Here is a 19,666-nt window from a genome sequence, read left to right on the forward strand (position 1 = left end):
TTGTAAACTCAAGCCTGTGGTTCCTTTAGGGAGTCAATGCATCTTTTCCTGCTGCTTTCCACCTTCCCCAGCCTCCATGATTCTGATGCCGAATACTGGGTTGAAAATTAAATTCTCTGCATGCTGAGGCTGATGAATGCAGACATACTGGAGCTGGGTTCAGGTCTAAGCCACCAAAGGACACTCTTGCCTTAGGGGTCATGATAGAGCCCACATTTGTAAGAAACTGGCAAGGAGTGCCATTCACTGTTCATCCTCTTGTTGTCGACCCTTCTTGGGGGAAGCTTTTCGGCAGATCTCGGATGATTGTGTGGATGCAGTTGCTTAGAGAACGGTTTCGCCGTGAGCACTTTTTTGAGCCTGGATGGGAAAAGGCAGGATGGTCATCCAAGTGAAGAGGGGTCGTCCTCCCAACGGACTCTTTCTCCCATGCTTTCAGAAAGAGCCCTGGGGATATTGGTGTGTGGGGGGGGAGAAAACATCCCCAGGACCTCCGTCAGGAGGTGGCTTCGTGGACCTTGGGAAGCTCTGGGTTGTTTCCTTCCCTGTTCCTTCAGGGTCTTTCCCAGCTTGCTGGCCATACCTAAATCAACTGGAGAGGAGCAGACCTCTCTGGTTATATGGCGCTGGGGGTGGGTGGGTAGGGAGTTGGAACAGAGCGCCCAGGAATTCGGGTTGGAAAAAGACGCAGCTGGGAGATGGAATTCTAGAATGCCTTTGGAGCCTCTGTGGGTGGATGGAAATGCCAGACAAGCTTTCTGGGAGAGCCAGAAAAGGGGCCTTGGTGGGTTTTGTGTGTCTCTGTGTGTGTTCTTTTTAAAGCAGCAGAGAGCGTGGGGCTGCAGAAAGAGAAAACATGCCGCTGGGATGAGGGAACAAAGCTAGCAGGGAGCCGGGATGCCCCTCTGTTTGCGATGTAGGGTTCGATGTGACCTTCATAAACACACAGCCCATCTCACTGTGCAAGGTGGCGTCCGTGCCTCGAACGACACTTTCAGACGCCCCTGTGTCATCTCAGTTCCCCAACTCACACCTGATTCGATGGTCCATCATGATTATCATTGACATACAGAAGACGCGTGGGGCATGGAAAAGTGTGCCACGTGAACAGTGGGGTGGTTATTCTGGTGGGTGCGTCACTTGGCCGGTGCTCTTCCTGGGGTTTCTCCTGCCCTGAAGGCTTACCTACACAGTGTGGTGTAGTGGTGGCTAGAGTGATAGATTAGGACTCTGGAGACCAGGGTTCGAATCTCTACTCAGCCAGGGAAACTCGCTGGGGAAGTGAAACTATTAGGATCACTGTAAGTTGAGTTTTTGACCAAACTCCAGGAGGCAGTGGAAGACAGGAGGGCCTGGCGTGCTCTGGTCCATGGGGTCACGAAGAGTCGGACACGACTTAACGACTAAACAAAAAGTTGGTTTTGATGCAACAACGACAACAAAGCCTTGCCTATGGTTTCTCCAGTGCGCTGCGTTCAACCGCACGCCTCCTGTTTTTTCTCTCCGTCTCCATCACTTCAGATTTTGATCCTTCCCCAGCTACTGTCCGTTTTGCTCTGCCGGCCCCTCCTGCCTTTGTCAGGACTTTACACACCTCCTGATCAGTCTTGGGAGTTCTCGCCCTGCTTTCTTTTAAAAGTTTCTTTCTCCGTGGCCTACTCATTGGCAAGAAGACACCCGTTTCCTAGGCCCGTGCTGTTATTAAGTGAGCCTCCTCTGCTTCCCTCTGTGTCAGGGGAGGAAAAGAAAATCAAGTATTTATAGTAGCAACTGTCTTGTGCTGTTAAAAGCAAGACTCCGAGAGTGGTTAAAAAAGAAAGCAACGGAAATTACTGGAAATCCATGCAGAGCACATTGTAAGAGAAATTGTAAAATAGCTCATAAAACCCTCGAGTGATGAGTGTGTGTGTGTGCTTGCAGCCTGTGTGGAGACACCTTGTGGCTGCTTCTTTCTACAACAAAGAAAGAGTACAAACTTATTTCTCAAAGAAGGAGCAGGAAGGAAGTAGATCCTAAGAATAGCAATCTACATAGCAACATGTAGTGGCTTAGACAGAAAGGGGGAGACACCCTAGGTCTATCTGGCTGTTTTTCTATTTATGACTTCTAGGGTTCTGAGTTGCTTATCTCACGCTTTGGTGTTCTACTTGTTGTGTTGGACTCCAGCTCCCATTCACCCCAGCTCCTGGGGGTGCTGGGCAAGAGTGATGGGAGTTGTAATCCAACACACCTGGAGCATGCGAGTTTAGGTAAAGGTTTCCCTTGACATTTAGTCCAGTCGTGTCCGACTCTAGGGTGCGGTGCTCATCCCCGTCTCCAAGTTGTAGAGCCAGCATTTGTCTGAAGACCGTTTCCGTGGTCACGTGGCCAGCGTGACAAGACACGGAACGCCGTGATCTTCCCACTGTAGTGGTACCTATTTATCTACTCGCATTTGCATGCTTTTGAACTGCTAGGTTGGCGGGAGCTGGGACAAGCGATGGGAGCTCACTCCGTCACGTGGATTCGATCTTACGACTGCTAGTCTTCTGACCCTGCAGCACAGAGGCTTCTGCGGTTTAACCCGCAGCGCCACCATGTCCCCAGGTTAGGCAAAGCCAAACAAGAGAGGCCCTGCTCGCCTGCTTCCTAAGGTTGAAGCCCAGGGACTTTCTGTAGCCATTGTGCTCATTCGGATAAACCGCCTAGGATTGTCTCAAAGGGAATTGTAAGTTTTAGCTTCTATGAACCTTCCTCTAAGCACAACGATTATTATTTTTTTTGGCTACACTGTGGGTGGACGTCCTTGCCTCCAGGTTGGAAAAAGGAACCCCCCCCCCGGACCAGTCCCTCTTTTTCCAGCTGCACCCTCCCTCCTTTGAAATCACAAGCCAAGAGTGAGCAGTCTGTTTTATCTTTGGCCAGTACCGAAATGGTCTGGGTATGTCTCCTGGCTGGCTCTTGGCTGGCTCGCCAGCCTCTGTCTGGGCTCGATCGTTTCCAGTTTCTTCTGCACGTGCCTTCCTCTCTCTTGCTGTCTGTACCCGCCTGGATGCAATTACCCCTCTCTTCTTTTGTCTGTCTCTTTCTTTCACGCAAAAAAAATTATTCCTCCTCTGCCTTTTTCGCCAGCTCCCTCCATCTCCCTCCCTAGATTTTCCAGGCCAACTTCCAAGAAGGAGGGGGAGAAATGGCGTGACATCCCTCTGATGCCCCCACAGGCGCCCATCCCTTCCTTAGAGAAGCCGCCAGGTGGGCTCCAGAACCGAGATTGAGTTTCGTGGGTTGCTTTTAAGCAAGGGGCAAGACCCTCGCTGAAGGACGAGAGGTTTAAGGTTCATTGGGGGGGCAGCACAGAAGAGAAGAGGGAGCCCTCGGCTGAGTTAGAATACTGCTCGGCGTTGGTCTTCGAACCATGTGCCCCCTGAAATTAAATATTTAATTTATTTTCATTTTCTCTCCTCTATAAGCTACCTTTCCCCTGATGAGGGAACTCCAGGTAGCTCACCATGTTAAGCCAAGTAAAACGAAAGACACAGCAATTAAAAAAAAATCCTAATTAAAATACATTCCGTGATTTAAAAACATTCAAAACTCTAAAAACAAGCATACATAGGGACTCCTTCGTGGTTAGGAAAAGGGGGCTTGAAGAGGTGGGCTGTCAGCTGAAAGCCACCTTGGACCCTGTTAAGGAGAAAAGGGGGGTAAAATATTTTAAACAAACAAGCAAACTGTTGGTGGAAGGGTCATAAGGAGGAAGCTAACCCTGACCTCCCGAAAGAGAGCATGCCACAACCTGTCCAGTCAGCCTCATTGTGTGTGTGTGTGTGTGTGTGTGTGTGTGTGTGTGTGTGTGTGTGTGTGTGTGTGTGTGTGTGTGTTTCTGTGGCATCCTACACAAACATAGGCATGTGTGTGCGCGCGCACACATAGATATTATACATGATTAGGTAAGACCCTGCTGTATTTTAGTGCCAGGACAAGATAAAAGATTTCCAGCCCTTTTCTTAACCCCTTTTGGTGGCTGTTCTGCACCATCATGTCAGAACCGACCTTCTAAACAGGGCTTTCAAGGGAGTGAGGTATTTAAGGAGTGGTTTTGCCAGTTCCTGAGTTTCCATGGCTGAGCAAAGATTCGAACCCAGGAGCTCATGAGTCCTAGTCTGATTTCAGTGCAGCAGGCCTATATGTCCGGGTGGGAAGATTTTTCTGCCTTAGGGGTTAGAAATGTAGATGCAAAACAAAGTACTCTGTTCTTTGCAGCTGATCCTTGCACATGGCGAGATTTATCTTTTCTATACTTTTTTTTTTAAATGCAGGCTTCTGCATCCCATCGTTTTGCACGGTGATTCTAGACTTGTTTAGACGGAGCCATAAAGATTGGAGAGAAAGAGGTCTCTTCCAGCGCACAAGGGCCAGGAAAATGCCTCCATCGGCCGGGACTTCCAGAGGTGGTCCCTTCTTTGCTTCTTTGGGGACTTCCTGTTCGCCCCTGACTGGCTTCTTCCGAGGTGATTTTTGAAGAAGGGAAGCTTCAAGGCCTCTTCCAGGTCTCCGTTGCATGTGAAACCAAAGGTTTCCCGGTGGCAAAAACAGGACCGTTATTGCCGAGGGACGAAGGGCAGTTTCCCCTCCCTCCTTGCCTGCCTGTTGATGGAAGAGGTTCAGGGGTGACCGGACGCCCCAACGTGAAATGGATCCGAGCGCCGGTTCGCGCTTGGCTGATTCGCCACAGCTCTCCAAGAGCAGCCTCCTCCACATCCTGGGCAGCCCGCCGCCCGAGAGGATGAGCTTGTCGGAATCTATGCCCCCCACCCCAAAGAGCGGCACCCCCTCGCCGGGGCTGCCCCAGCTGCCTCTGCTGAGCGCCGCCTGCCTCGACGGCGACTGGGAAAGCCGGGAGGAGCTGCGTCTGCGGGAGCTGGAGGAAGCCCGGGCGCGGGCCGCCCAGATGGAGAAGACTATGCGCTGGTGGTCCGACTGCACGGCCAACTGGCGGGAGAAGTGGAGCAAAGTGCGAGCCGAGCGCAACAAAGCCCGGGAGGAGGTGCGCCAGCTGCGGCAGAAGCTCGAGACCCTGACCAAGGAGCTGACCGGCTTGAAGCGGGAACGCCAGGAGGTCCTGAACGAGAAGGAGCAGCTGGCCAGGGAGGTCGGGCGGCTGAAAGGGGAGGGCGGGGACGGGAAGGAGAAAGACCTGGACAACCGTCTTGCCTCCGAGAAGGAGAGCGAGGCCTCCCCGGAGCAGGAGCCGGTGCGCGACGTCAACTCGGAGAAGGCGCCCAAAAATAAGGTAAGGAGGGAGAAGAGGACAGGTGGCCAGCCTCCCAGGAAGGAGGGAGGGCTCCTCTGTGGTCGGCTCTAAAAACACGTCTTGTGCATTCGGCACCAGACACACCCAGAGTGTGTCGCCTGAAATGTCATTCTCTTCCTTTCCCCGATTTCAATCTGCTTCTCTGAACTGTGGAAAGGGAGTCAGCAGGACCTGATAAACAGACTCTCCAATTAAAGGAAGCTTATGATTTCCCTCTGGCCTCGGCCACTGCTGTCCAAAGCCTTAAGGACTAGCAGCTTGAGTGATGCAAGTAAAAGGTAAAGGTAAAGCTTGACATTTCGTCCAGTCATGTCCGACTCTAGGGCGCGGTGCTCATCCCTGTCTCCAAGCCGTAGAGCTGGTGTTTGTCTGAAGACCGTTTCTGGCGTCACGTGGCCAGCGTGACTAGACACGGAACGCCATGACCTTCCCACCACAGTGGTCCCTGTTTATCGACTCACATTTTTACATGCTTTCGAAGGGCTGAGTTGGCAGTGATGCAAGCAGGAGATGCCTAAAAGCCGAGATTCAGGAGATGTCAAATTATACACTGATCTTTTGCTATTCTTGCTGGATAAGATATCGGTTCTCCTTGCCCTATCCATTTAACCACCTACAATGGCCGTTCTCACTAGAGCAGAACATCATACTTGGAATCTTTCTTTCAGAAACCTGGAAAATTTACAAGAGGTAGAGGTCAGAATCTTCTTGGCTGCCTGTGAGGTGTGATGCGTGACAAGACAATGAGACTTGGGCTGACATAAAGGAACCCCCGACACGTAGAGAGTAAACCTTATTCCTGTTCGGTGTTGTGGCTGGCTGAAATCAATGCAAGCTAAGCCAGATGTTCTTGATGGCATGCAGAGGTTTGACACAGGTTTCAAACACCCTAACCCCTTGACAGAGCCTGGACACGAAAAGATGCTCATTCATCTCTCCCTAATTGTCAGACCCGGGAATGACAGCTACCCTTCAGTCGCTGTGTTTTGAATAACCTGGCATAGTTAATAAGAACAATAGCAACCAAAAAACAACCCACAACTGCAACATATTTGGGATGGGATGGGATGGGATCTAAGCTTGCTATAATACAACTGGAGCCCGTTCAGCATAGATTGTTTCTGCCAGGAGCGGGTGCAAAATAATGGGACGTTTGACTGTGCGGGGGGGGGGGAGGGAGGGAGAGCCAGCTGTTATGCATCAAAAGAAAACTACTTGGGCTCCAGAGCGGAGGGGGATGGGAACTGATTGTCGAGATAATAATTCCATGTTTGGAAAAATAGAGGTGGCAAAACATTCATTACAGTGTGTTAAGCTCCCCTCCAGCCCTCCATCCGTGGGGTGGGAGAATGGTTCTCTGTTGTGCCTTAACTTTTACTCGCTCTTAGAAGTCAGGTCCAAGCCAGCGGGCAGAGAACGGCAGCCAAGGAGAAGGGCCAGCTCATCCGCTTTTGCCTCTGGTCCTGTTTCTATGAACCACCCCCTGGGTGACAGTCCGGTGTGGCTTGATGGCCTGATCCATGCACTGGTGGTCCAACCGCACGTTGGCTCAATGGCCTGATTCAGGCCGTCTTCTAAGACGTGATGGGGAGAGGTAGAAAAAGGGCACAGGGCGAAGGGCACTCCTTTCACAGACGCCTTCCCATCTCCCATCTCCAGCCTGTGGTGGGTTTCCTTTTTAGTCAAGATCCTACTGTTACCCAAGGTCCCGATCACAGAGCTGGGAGTATGTAATGAAGTACTTCCGATCACTGGCTTTTGGAGGAAACAGCCGCCCAGTGTTGTTGCTTTTTAAACTGAAGGGATGAGAACCTCACTTCCTCCCTTTCTCAGCAGTGCATGAGGGGGTTTCCCAAGTTTAGTTACTAGAAAAAAGCAGAACTATTTTCTTCCTCTTTCTATTTAAACTTCATAATTTCCTTGCTTCATCCAAGATTCTCCTACAGGCTCCAGATACTTCAGGAAGACTCCAATAAGTGTTTATACTGTAATTCCCAGGACTGCTCTAGCAAGGAAACTCTAGAGCAGCTATGGGCAACTTCAGCTGTCCCCCCCCCCCCGTGGTCCATTCAGTGGGAGCTCCCGGGCCCACCTCCTCCAGGGGGCGGCTGCTGAGTGGTTGCCCACGGGATGGGGTGGGCCAGCTGTTCGGCTGGGAAGCAAACTGCACCCAACCAGCGGTTCCTGGTCATCTACTGGCAAGCGGTGTGTGTGTCATCCTGTTTCAGGGAAATAGCTAAAGTGGGGAAAGACATGTCTGAGGAGGCTAATTACTTGTCTAAATAATTTATTTTTCTTTTAATAGTAATACAGTGGTGCCTGGCTTGATGACGATAATCCGTTCCGTTGAAATTGCTGTTAAGTGAAATCGTCATCAAGCAAATTTTAAAAAAACATTGAAATGCATTGAAAACTGTTCAATGCATTCCAATGGGCTAAATACCTGCTCGTTTTGCGAAGATCCTCCATAAGGCAGCCATTTTCCGGTGCCTGTAAAGCAATGAATCCATCCTAAAGCACAGTGGGGAGCCATTTTGCACAGCAGGTGGCCATTTTAGAGCCACTGATCAGCTGTTTTAGAATCATCATCTAGTGAAAAATCGGTTCCCAAAGCAGGGAACCAATCATCGTCAAGCGAGTTTTCCCTATCTAAACATCATTTTGCGATCGCTATTGTGATTGCAAAAACCTCATCGTAAAGAGGATTCGTTGTTTAACGAGGTAATCGTTAAGCGAGGCACCACTGTAATACCAAGGGATGAGATGGTTTGCTGGGTACTAATTTCACTAACATCGGAAAGATGGAAGGCTGAGTCCATTGGGACTGAAATTGGGTTCTGAGCAGAGCTTTGCCTGCAGTACTGCAATTTAACCACTGTGCCACAAGTACAGTCTGCCGTCTTGAGTGCACAGAGAGGGACTGATACCCCTGATACCCCTAGGTTAAAAAAGGCAGGAATCTGCCGCCTGGATGTTTTGAAAAGTGCGGTTTCGGTGACTTTGCTGTTTGTTTGTTTTTTCTTTTTAAGCTTGGCTTTTCCTTCTTATCCCTTTTCTGCAGTCCTTGCAAGAGTTTGAGCTGATGGAGAACCTCCTGAAGAGCAAGCAGGAAGGGCCAGAGTGCTGGGATCAACGGAGCTCGGTCAGCGTCCGCTCCTCGTTCGCTCGTCCGGAGAGGAACCGGCTGCTGTGGGAGGACGTCTCGGTCATTGAGGAGGACGCCACCAAGATCACGGCCTTGAAGCTCCGTCTGGACGAATCCCAGAAAGTGCTCCTCAAGGAGCGGGAGTGAGTGTCGCCAGGGAGCATCGCTCTCTCCTTGCTTGGTGTGTCCCCCACACACCCACCTGATTCCTTCCAAAGGAAAAGACCCTCCTCCCACCGCTGCCACCCCTCAGCCCTGCTTTTATGTCCTCATTTCTTTCAGGGACAAGCTGTCCCTCAGCAAGAACATCGAGAAGCTGGAAGGGGAGCTGAGCCAGTGGAAGATCAAGTACGAGGACCTGAACAAGAACAAGCAGGAAGTGCTGAAGCAGGTGGGCAACGAAAGGCCACACACGCTCACGCACATGCACGCACGCACACACACTCCTGCAGTGTGCTGAGTAGTAATAGCCAAGAGGCAACACCAGGACCAGAGGTTGCCAGAATCAACATGGTTTTTTGGCCTCCCTTTTCTTCCCTGCAGCTCAACATCTTGAAGGAGATCCACCAGGATGAGTTGGGGCGCATCTCTGAGGATCTAGAAGACGAACTGGGGGCACGATCCAGCATGGACAAGAAACTGGCTGAGCTGCGCTCGGAGGTGAGAGAGGGTGGGAAGGGTTGGTCCTGAAGACCTGAGATTTCACATTTTTTATCCCATGTGGTTGGGGGATGCATGGGAGTGGTTCCACTGGTTTTTCAAAACTGCCCAGCTCTGATTTTTGGGTGGTGGTGGTGGTGTTGGTGGCAGGCATGCATCGAGCAGTGGTTTGGACTCAACAGCCTTGTAGGCCCCTTCCAACTCAGTTATTCTAGGATTCTCTGACTCTGGGGGACAGTTTATCCCTCTGTGTGGAGTGCATTGAGATGTTATAAGAGTTACCCAGTGATCCCCACTTTAAATCAGCCTTACATGCATACATGTGGTTTAAAAGATCAATAAGGGCCAACAGCACACCCAGAAGAAGAATGTCATGCGGCTGTCCCAGGCCAGAGACTTCACCTCACCTCGTGAAGAGGTTATTTGGAATTGGTTATTATTATCCATGGGTGAGTTGATGCAGAAGACCCCTTTTTGCAGGCGGGTGTCAATGGCTGGTCTGATTTTTTTATTTTTTATTTTTTTGGCCCTTTGCCCAAAGATGGAGCGTCTCCAGGCAGAAAACGCAGCAGAATGGGGGAAGCGGGAACGCCTCGAGACAGAGAAACTGAACCTCGAACGAGAGAACAAGAAGCTGCGTGCCCAGATCGAGGACCTGGAGGAGGTCTTGGCCCGGAAGAGGAGACAGACGGCCAGCGCCCTGGACACGGATTTCAAGGCCATCCAAGCGGAGCTGTTCGAAAAGAACAAGGTAGCCTCAGGTCTGGGGACAGGGACGGGAAGAGAGACCCCAGGGCAACGAAACCATTTGGGGGTTCGTTGACCCCTTTGGCATTCCAGAAAGATCCTGCATAAGCGAGGCCAGCAGACAACATGCTTAAGTTTCCATTCCTTCAGAAATGCGTCTTCCAGGAAACACCGTTCCCTTTCATGGACTGGAGACACAATAGCACTTTTTCAAAGACTTGAAGGGTCGTCCTACAGTAGAGTGGCTGGGTCTGTTCTCGATCCCATCCAGAGTGCAGGACGCGTCATCATGGGCTCAGCTGACAGGAAGCCAAATTTAAGCTAAATATCAGGGAAAACGTCTTAACTCTTAAATAAGGATAACCATGGGACCCATGACTTCAGAGGGAGGTGGGGATCATTCCAACCCTGGAGACATTCAAGAGAAAACCTCTCCTTGGATCGGGATCCCTACCTTGAGTAGGGGGTTGGATTCGATGGCCTTAGGGGCCCTTTCCAACTCCATGATTCTAGGATTATAGGATTTTCACATTTCTTAAAGTACCAGCTTCAACAGTGATGTTAACCATATTTTTTTTCCAGCATCCATATGACACTCTCCTTCTCTTGCTTCCTACGGGACATTTCTCCATGACTTCCTGTTCCTTTTTTTGCTCTTCCCGAAAGCATGGCTTTGTTTTTAATATCCCTTTGTACCAGGGCTGCGTTTAGCGCTTTCCTCCTGCAGTTGATGCCCACAGAGGCCGTTTCTAGGCAGAAGCTTTCACTAAATACAGTTAACACTGCAAAGGGGGGGGGGGGAGGCACTGAAAAAAAAAACCTCTGGCGTGGAAGTAGATTTCTGAAAGAGGTCATTAAAAGAAGCAGAGCTTTTGAGCAAGAAGACAAGTGGTTTTCCAAAGAGGGGTTTAGATATATCTGCCCACCAAGGCCATGCTATTTCAGCACTAATGGATAGAAGAGAGTGTGAAAGTGGAAGAAATGTTTGGAAAAGCCCTTAATTGGAGAGGTGCATCGAAGGTGTTAAGAATCAACACTAGAGGGCAAGCACATCTTTCCATTGGCGAAAAAGAGAGAAAGTGGAGTGGGTTTTGGGAAGGAACGAGGGAAGGGAGGGAGGGGGGAGGGAGCTGATGATGGAGGGAGGGACGAAGGAAGCTGATGAACCATAGGATTTTGTCCAGAGAGAAGAGTTCCCTTGACCAAGTGCAGAGCGCTGTTTATTTCCCTCGCCACTGCAGAGTGCCTGCGATCTCGCATTAGGGAGCAAAGGACAGGAGTGGGTGGCCTGGGCCAGGATCCCCGCCTGGGAGAGGTCAGGGTCTTGCTCGCTGACGCGCCGGCCTTGCCTCCTTCCAGGAACTGGCTGACCTGAAGCACGTCCACACCAAGCTCAAGAAACAGTGCCAGGAGAAAATGGCCGAGCTGGCCCACGCCAACCGGCGGGTGGAGCAGCACGAGGGCGAGGTGAAGAAGCTACGCCTGCGTGTCGAAGAGCTGAAGAAAGAGCTGGCTCAAGCGGAGGACGAAGTAAGCCTTTCCCCCCACACACACGCACACACACACACCTCCAGTCCCTCCTTTCTCAGAGCGTGAAAAAGTTAGCCTGTCAAACTGCAGTGCCTGGATCAAAATCCCATCAATAACCCCAACTGAGTGGAACCATGGACTCCGTCGCCCATTTAGGAATTTGATAGCCCCGTGAATTTCATTGACTGGGTGGGTCTACTCTAGTGGAGACCAAGAGTTGAATTTAGGCCCTTGGGTCTGTGTGTTGGTTGAGCTGTTCTGGGAGCCCAGAAACCTAATTTTTCCAAGCTCTTACCGGTGTTCGTCTTTTCGGAGATAAATTGAACATTCCTGTTACAGCCAGCAGAGAGAGAGAGCGGTGAGAGTCGGGCCCTGTAGATTCAGGGGGAGGTTCCTTTAATGCCTCTCTGCATGAGTTCCTGTTCCTGAAGAGAGGAGCCATTTTCAGAAAGGATCCCCACTGGCTTCTTTCAGTCGGAGAAGCAGGGAAAGCTGCAAAGGAAGGCCTGACAAGGGTGCGGATGTGAGAACGGTGGCTGGTGCCACCAACTCTGGGTGTCGCGCGGAGAACAGAAAGTAGGGTAGGCAAGCTCATTGCCCACACACGTCTCTGTTTCTGTCCCCCGTGCAGCTCGACGAGGCCCACAACCAGGCCCGGAAATTGCAGAGGTCCCTCGATGAGCAGACGGAGCAAAGCGAGAACCTCCAGGTTCAAGTGGAGCATCTGCAGTCCAGGTAGGGAGGAGCGCGTTTAAGCGGATGGAAGCCGGTAGGTTCAGCCCAAGGAGAGGCAAGCGACGTGGGAGGATGGAAGAAGCGTGATCAAGAAGAGAAATTGCATTTATTCGGGATGACAGCATAAAGCATCATCCACACAAAACTTCCCTGGGTGAATTTGGCTTGCGCCGGGGGCTAGCTTTTGCACATGCGTGCATCGCTTGATGGCTGCAGTATCAAGGGGCATGAACTGCACAGTCTAAATATGTCGTTTGCACACGACTGAAAGTGCTGTGCATGCAGAGATGTCTTCCTATGACGTTTTCTCTACAGCTAAGAGGCTGGCCTTCCTTCCATTTTGAAAGTGGCTTGCCTCTTCTGCTGTAGAGGCCGTTCAAAGGAATTTCGGGCTGAGCCTGCATGCTCCCTAACATGCATGACAAGAGGAATCTGCATGCATGCGTGAAACAGGTGCAGAGCTGGGCCTCTCACTCTAGGCAAGCTGGAAGAAATTCGTCCTCGCCGTAACTGGCGGTAGGGAGGATTGTGTTCCTCTGCAGCATCCAGATTGGCTCACTTGCTTGATGAGTGGAAGCTCTCGGTCTTGTGTGCAACTCGGAACGCTTGCTCTTGCCCCACAACACATAGCAGTCCTGGTTGCGCAGGCTAGATAGTTTTATACCAGAGAGCCGTAAAGCCCAGCCCTCTGCCAATCCAGGAAGGTTGTGTCCTTCCGTTGCCAACCCCTGGATGAAGAGTCAAGAATGGGTAACAGAGAGAAAGAGTTGGGGGGGGAGGAAGTCCACCCCCCACATTTCTCTCCTGGTACCCCATTGACTTTGGCCTCCAACCTGTGAACAAACACCCAGACACACACCCTTGATAGGAAAAAGTAGCATTCGCCTTGCGTTTTCCATCCGAAGATAAATCTCTCCCAGAGTCCCACCGCCACCACTTTCCTTCCACGGATCTCCATGAAGTCAACTACCGTTGTGCTTAGAGCGTTGTGGGGGAGTTCGGAAGGGAGGTCAGGGTCTCTCTTGAGCCACGTAACTCATCCGGTCAGGGTCTCTCTTGAGCCACGTAACTCATGGGGCCGGCTGCTTCCATACGCTCAGCTTCGTTCACCTCTTGGATAGGTTGTGAAGATGATATGAGGCGAAGGAGGGGTTTGCTGATCACACAGCCTTACACGCCCGGGAGGAAAATATATCTGCAACTGCCAGCAAAAACGACAAGGGATATTTTCTCCTCCCAGACTCGTGCCTTTCAGAATTGCAGCTCTGGAGGTTTTTTTTTTGGCTTGCATGCATTTCTGCCCATCACTAGAGGGCGAGGCTGTATACGCTGAACGGTGGAGCTGCCGCTAAGGCGGGTTTGCGTGAGAGAGAGAGATTCTGGCCTTTAAAAGCTGCCCTTCTGTCCAGGAGATCCTGACACAGCCTGGGAGGGAAGAAGGGGTGGGGGTAGGGTTAGAGGTTGCATGACATGCCAAGCAAAGTGCCTTTAAGAGATACTTCCATTTTATTGCCTTTAAAAAGTTCTTTCTCTCTCGCTCGCTCTCTATTTTTTTTTAATTTGCACATTCGCTTCTCCAGCAATAAAACACCGAGATGCCTGCCAGCCGAATCGATTGTGCTCCATCCAAAGAGCCTTTGATCAAGCAGCTGGGCTTTTAAAAAAAAGAAAAGAAAGGGGAAGAGAGAGGGGTGGGGAGAGAGATGATTCTTATCTTCTTATTTTATTGGGGAAGTTGCCATTAAATCATAGGAAAATAATGGAGCCTTCGCCTCCCTCCCTAACAGATACTCGCCGCCCTTTTTTCTTAAATAATTCATGCCTTTTCCAGTAAAAACTGGCTGGAGCTGGGTGGCTGCACCTCGAAGGAGTACAGGAGGAGGGGGCATCTTTTCATTTTTGTGCTCCTCCTGGGTTCAGAGTGGAAATCGGAGGCATAAATTTTTGGCGTGTGAATTGGGAGGCTGGGAAGATCAAGGGGCCAGTGAAGCCGAGGGGGCAAGGCGATAATGGGTCTCCCAGCCAAAGGGCCAGGGAGGCCAGCCGGGGGTCAGGCTGCGCTGCCTTCTCAGCACCTGGCATGGAGGGACCTTCTCTCATCGTTGAAAGAACCCGATGGCCCCAGGTTAGCCGGGCAATTGCTCATGGCAGTCGCAATTTTCCAGGCTAGCGACCAAGCTTTGGAGTGCCGCGAAGCTGATGGAAAGGCTGTTCCTGGATCCCGCTTGCTTCATTCGGCTTGACTCGTTTGATGCTTTGAGCCAACGTCGTTCCCAGCTTGGCAGCACTCCTCAGTGAAAGGCGCCTCAAGCGTTCTGTCCCAACGATGAACTGTACCTATCAGTTGTATGCATTTGCTTCTCATTTTCTGCGCTTCTGCAGCGGCCAAGGATTTCCATACAAATCATAAAATCCTAGGCTGGGATCCTCTTGCACAACCTTATGGGACCAACAGGGGTTGGTTTTGCGCACCAAAGAGTTCTCTCCCCTGTTCTGCAGCTCCCAAAGGCTTGCTCTGGAGGGAAGGGATCCCTACAGATCCCTGGATCCTGAGGGGACTTGGACGGAAGCTTTTCATTCCCACCCTAAAAAGCCAGAGTCGATGACATCAATACAGCTCTATGCCATGAAGTTGTGCAATAGGATCTTGGCCATAGGGTTGGAGTTGCCTTATGCAGGATACCCCAGCTAAAGCATGCTGAAGGATGTCTGTCCACACTCTGTTTCAAAATCTTCAACAAAGATGAAACACAATTATCGTAATGGTCCTGGTCCGACGAGGAAGAAGGGCGATGTAGCTTCCCAAAATCTCTTCACCCCTTCAGAAGTCTGGCAGAAACCTTGTTCCGAAAGGTAGCCATTTCAGCACAGGGAACACCTTAGAGACTATGACTAATTTATTTCACAGCGAGCTTCTGTGGCTTGCGGTCCACTTCCTCAGGCACAAAGAGCAGACGTCTGTCGGTTCCTGAAGGGATTATTTTTCTAATATGCCATCGGACACCAAGCTGTGCAGTTGAAATTTTTGTTGCATTTCCCTGCCTGTTGTTCAGGTTCTTAGTAAAAAGACATTGACAACAACCGGAACAATCTGCCATCAAGTCAATTCTGACTTACGAGGACCCTTTTCAGGTAGAGAATACTCAGAAATGGTTTCCCCTTCTCTACGTCTGGTGGGTGCCCTGGGATCGTACAGCTTGCCCAAGGCTACCCAGGCTGGCTTAACAAAAAAACTCCCAACCCCTGGCTTCCCAGTCGAATTCCTAAACCACTGAGCTATCTAGCCATCCTGAACAGTTAGGGAGAACATCTCGTAATTTGCTCTTTTTAATCCAGCTGCACATGTATTGATTTCCAGCTGCACATTTATTTTTCTCTCAACTCCCCCTTTCTGAGTCCAGCTGCACACTGAGAAACCCGCCCGATTTCCTGTGGCACCGTACACACCTCAGTGTGGAAGAGATTAGCCGGCCAGCACAGAAAGGTTGGGCCATTCTGTGGGCAGTTTTTCAGATGAGCGAACCGCTGTGATCCTTACAAAGTCGTTCTAGAAGCAGAGGAACCCCGAGGCAGATTCACAGCCCGCAGGCAGAGAACTCCAGAGATGATGTTGAGCCAGTCTCCTTTCTCACGTCTTCTCGTTCTGTCCGTCCAATTCGTCTCGTGGGATGGCTGTGAAGGTGAAATAATGAGGAGAAGCACCCTCAGGGAACTGCTGGAGGGCTCTGTGGTTTAGGTATGTGGCTGCGGAGCCAGGTGGGGAGTTCAATTCCCTGCTACGGTGCCTCCTGCAAGAAGAGCCAGCCTGGGTAGCCTTGGGCTAGCTGCACCGTCCCAGGGTACCCCCCCCCCTCAAGAAGAAGGGAATGGGGAACTATTTCGGTGTATTCTGTATCTGAAAAACCCTGAAAAGGGGCACCATAACTTTAGATTGGTTTGACAGTATGTTATTATTATAGCTCAGTGGTTCAGGCATTTAGCTGCGGAGCCAGCAGCTTGGAGTTCGATTCCCACGCTGGGCCTCCGTGGCAGGGGCTGGACTCCATAATCCCGAGGGTTCCCTCCTGCTCTCCACTTCTTGTGCTGTGTTTCGTTGTAGTCCTAAACAACAGCCATGCAAAGCTTGGCCACGATTATGATCCCCTTGTGTCACAGAGGCAGGTTGGGTGGCGCTGAGACAGAGCGGCTTGCTTAAGACTTTCTGGCAGGGGCGAACTTCGTGGGATTTCATGACTCATCACTCAGCCTCCAAGCCAGCCTGCCGCACCAGGTAACCAGTTTACCAACCGAGTCATGAAGTTCCTCATCCTTCATCTTCACGGGCCACCTTTGCTTCCATAGCTAGAGCTTGGAGGAGGGATCCCCCCCCCCAAAAAAATATTGTTTTGCTGGAATCCACTTGTGAATCCTCTGTATTTTGCTCCATCTGTTTCTACAACAGTGTTTCTCAGCCTTGAGCCGCCAGATGTTCCCGGACTAAGATTCCCAGAAACCCTGGCTAGCACAGCTAAGGATGAAGGCTTCTGGTCATTTTCGTCCAAAAACATCTGGGGACTATGTTTAGGGCATGTGTCGCTTTCTTCCTTGACTTTATAATCTAGCATAGCAGAGGTATGAAATATCAGGAAGCTAATCAATGGGAATTGCTGCCGGTCTTATTCTGTTTCAGTGTACATGTACACCCATGCAATCCATTCAACCAACTGCTGGTTGGGCATTCGATTCCCCCACTGGGCCTCCTTGATGGGGCTGGACTTGATGATCTCATAGGGTCCCTCCCAGCTCTGCAATTCTAAGATGATGATCAGAAGCCCATACGCTTAATACACAAATACATGTTTCATTACTGGCAGACAGGTAAATAATTCTTAACTATAATTATTGATATGATTTTCATGGGACAGAAAACATAAGAGGACTACTGAACTGAATAATGGATGTTAGCCCTGAGAGCTAATTCACTAACCTCCCGTCTCCTGCTTCTGCCTCCCTAATTCTAAACAAAAGAAGTTCCAGACGATAATATGCAGTTGTTAAACGTCCCAGATCTGGAAAAGGTTTCCAGTCAACTTTGCTGGCTTTTGTCAAAAGCCTGTAAGTGGTGCTTGGAGCCACTGACGGACGGTCTGGCCCGCTTTGGCTTTATCAGCATCTAACACCCACTTAGTTGGACGGAGTTTAAACAGGAGGCAGGATCTCTCTTACCCGCTGGTGGGTGGGAGAGCAAGGAGGCAGATTTATTTATATCTCTTAGAAGCTTTAATGGGAGAAGTAAGCTTCTTGCTGAGGATCTAAAGGAAAGAAGAAAGAAAGGAAAATCAATCAAAAAAAAATCAATTATCTACAAAATTGGCACTCCCAGGAAAACGTCAGCCAGAACCTAACTAAATAAATATCTTTTTTTCTTGAATCAGCTTTCTGGAGGGCAGGGTAGTGAGAATGGGGGACCCCACACATGTGACTTGTTCATCTTCTTCCCAGATTGACAGGGTCTTCTGCAAGGCAGAAATGGGTGAGTTGATCAGCTGAGTAGAGAAGTAAAATCCCCATGCAAAATGATGACTGGGTGCCAGTTTGTGGGAAACTGAACCAGCTTCTTCCACCACCCCCCACCTCCCCCCCAGTGGAACAGGCAGTGCTACAGATAATGCAATGAGCTCCTTTTTCACCTGCGGAGCAACAATATGTTACTCTTTGGACACAGTCAATTGGAAACTCATTACATGTACAAGTGCCATCTGGGTTTGTTCTTTCGTTTGCTTCCTCAAGCTTCCAGCCTCTAGGTTCAAGGGAGGTGCGGGAAGGTGCTGTGGACTCCGTGGGAAGCTTGGGAGAACTTGAGAAGGTCCTCGAGTTTTATGTTTGGATTCAGCCGTAGGAGAACGATGGGGCAAGGGTCTCTCCTCCCCGCCTAACCTCTGTGATGCCCAGCCTTTTGAAAAAGGCTTGCAGGAACTGGGGAAAAATCGCATTGTTAGGCCACTTCCGTGGTCCAGTGAAGGCCTGACCAAACCCTGATTTGTGCAGGTGGACCAGACCCTGGTACTGCTTTTCTGTAGCTGCAGGATCTCCAAACAGCTGCCAGGGAGATTGTGTGAAACTTGATCTTCCTGCTTATCTCACTGTCTGATAGTTGGCTCTACAGTGGTGAGCCACCTAAGAGGAACCTCAAGGGGTGGGAAAGCAGCACGCAAATGTTGTGATGATGACATCAACCGTGACAACGATGGTGATGTAGATATTTGAGCTTCTTCTCTCTCTGTCCCGGAACAGGCTGCGCCGTCAGCAGAATATCCCTCTTTTTGGGAAGATTCGTGGTTCCCGCTTCGGCCCCGACGATCCAGGCGACGGCACCAGCGACGTCGATGACGAGGAAGACCTTCAGATCCAGGTCCCTTAACCACCGGCCCCAGGTTCGAATCCATGCCGCTATAGCTGAGTGACCCAGAGGGCTACGGAGTAGACCTTCGCTCTTGTCTTCCAAGAGTTACTCTTGGGCAGCAGGAGTGCTTAGCCTCTCCCTCCACCGACTCAAGGGGAGACCAACCCAGGATGATGAGAGGCTGAGGAAAGGGGGTCATCCGCACTGTAACATCTGCTGACTAGGAAGGGAGATGAAGATATGACGGTTTCATGGAAGGAGGTAACTTATGACAGCTTCTTCTTTCCCAGGTCCTTAAAACTCCCAAAGTCCATTCAGAAACAATAAGCAAAGCCAAAACCTCATGTTCAAAGCAATGGGGTCCACTTGCCTACATTTCAACCTCCCTTGTATGGCAACCTTCAGATTCTGCTGCATCTTCTTCCTGCTTCCAGGCATAATCCCTGCCCAAGACATGTTTTCTCTTATGGCTGATGGACTCTGAGCAGCCCCCACAATACAGCCCCCCCCCACAGATCGCCTCTGATCCCAGTCCATAGGGAGCCAAGCACGGAGAGAATAAACCTTCCCCGTGGAGGGTTGGAGACCCAGAAGGTGGGAAGGAGAGGGTGGGAATCTCCATGACCATGGGATCACTTGAGGCTGTCTTGCCTTATAACTTCCGTCTCTTACCTCCCACCAAGCCAGCCCAACTGGGAGGGCTTTCCATTTGCTCCTCCACACCTCATCAGGTAAAAAGGACTGAAGTAACGGACCTGATGCAAAGACAGCAGAATGAACGTAAAAGCTGGTGAAAATGTCACCTGTGGCTTTAGCTTACCCATTACATATGCCTCTCTGTGTGTGTTGTATATATTTTTATAATAAATACTGAGCTAGCCATGGAACCTGGATGTGGTTGGTACTGGGGTCCACTGGACCAGTTTCCCTCACCTCTGTGCCTATAGAGGTAAACAAGAGATAGAAGTCCTTGGTTCAAATCTCATCACAGCCTGTGCGGTGGAAAAAAAAAACTTTGGTGAGCCTCTGCTTCTGCCTCAGCTTTCCAGGCAGCCCTCATCCGAGATGTGGAAATAATCACGATGACCTCATTTTCAGGGCTGTTTTAAGAATTTTACAAGAGCGAGGGCCGATGTGGACATGATGCTGCGCCAAGCGAGAAGAAGACCTGGCT

General features: G+C 50.5%; 1 protein-coding gene across 2 annotated transcripts in view; it reads left to right on the forward strand.

Moving 5' to 3' along the window:
- Nucleotides 1–19,379, forward strand: part of CCDC102A (coiled-coil domain containing 102A) — a 31,049-nt gene extending 11,670 nt beyond the window's left edge. The window contains exons 2-10 of one of the 2 annotated variants that reach the window (XR_013538617.1): nt 4,299–5,272; nt 8,355–8,581; nt 8,721–8,829; nt 8,982–9,098; nt 9,640–9,849; nt 11,205–11,375; nt 12,007–12,110; nt 16,780–16,967; nt 18,384–18,515. Coding sequence is in view for 1 of the 2 variants with exons in the window: in XM_020797941.3 (XP_020653600.3) it covers nt 4,673–5,272; nt 8,355–8,581; nt 8,721–8,829; nt 8,982–9,098; nt 9,640–9,849; nt 11,205–11,375; nt 12,007–12,110; nt 18,384–18,510 (1,665 nt within the window). In the remaining variant the exon portion in view is untranslated. Of the gene's footprint in view, nt 1–4,298; nt 5,273–8,354; nt 8,582–8,720; nt 8,830–8,981; nt 9,099–9,639; nt 9,850–11,204; nt 11,376–12,006; nt 12,111–16,779; nt 16,968–18,383 lie in introns of both variants that reach the window. The other variant, XM_020797941.3, reaches the window with a different exon arrangement.
- Nucleotides 19,380–19,666: the final 287 nt, after the last annotated feature.

The sequence above is a fragment of the Pogona vitticeps genome, chromosome 10 (genome assembly GCF_051106095.1).
Source record: "Pogona vitticeps strain Pit_001003342236 chromosome 10, PviZW2.1, whole genome shotgun sequence".
Classification (NCBI taxonomy): Eukaryota; Metazoa; Chordata; class Lepidosauria; order Squamata; family Agamidae; genus Pogona; species Pogona vitticeps.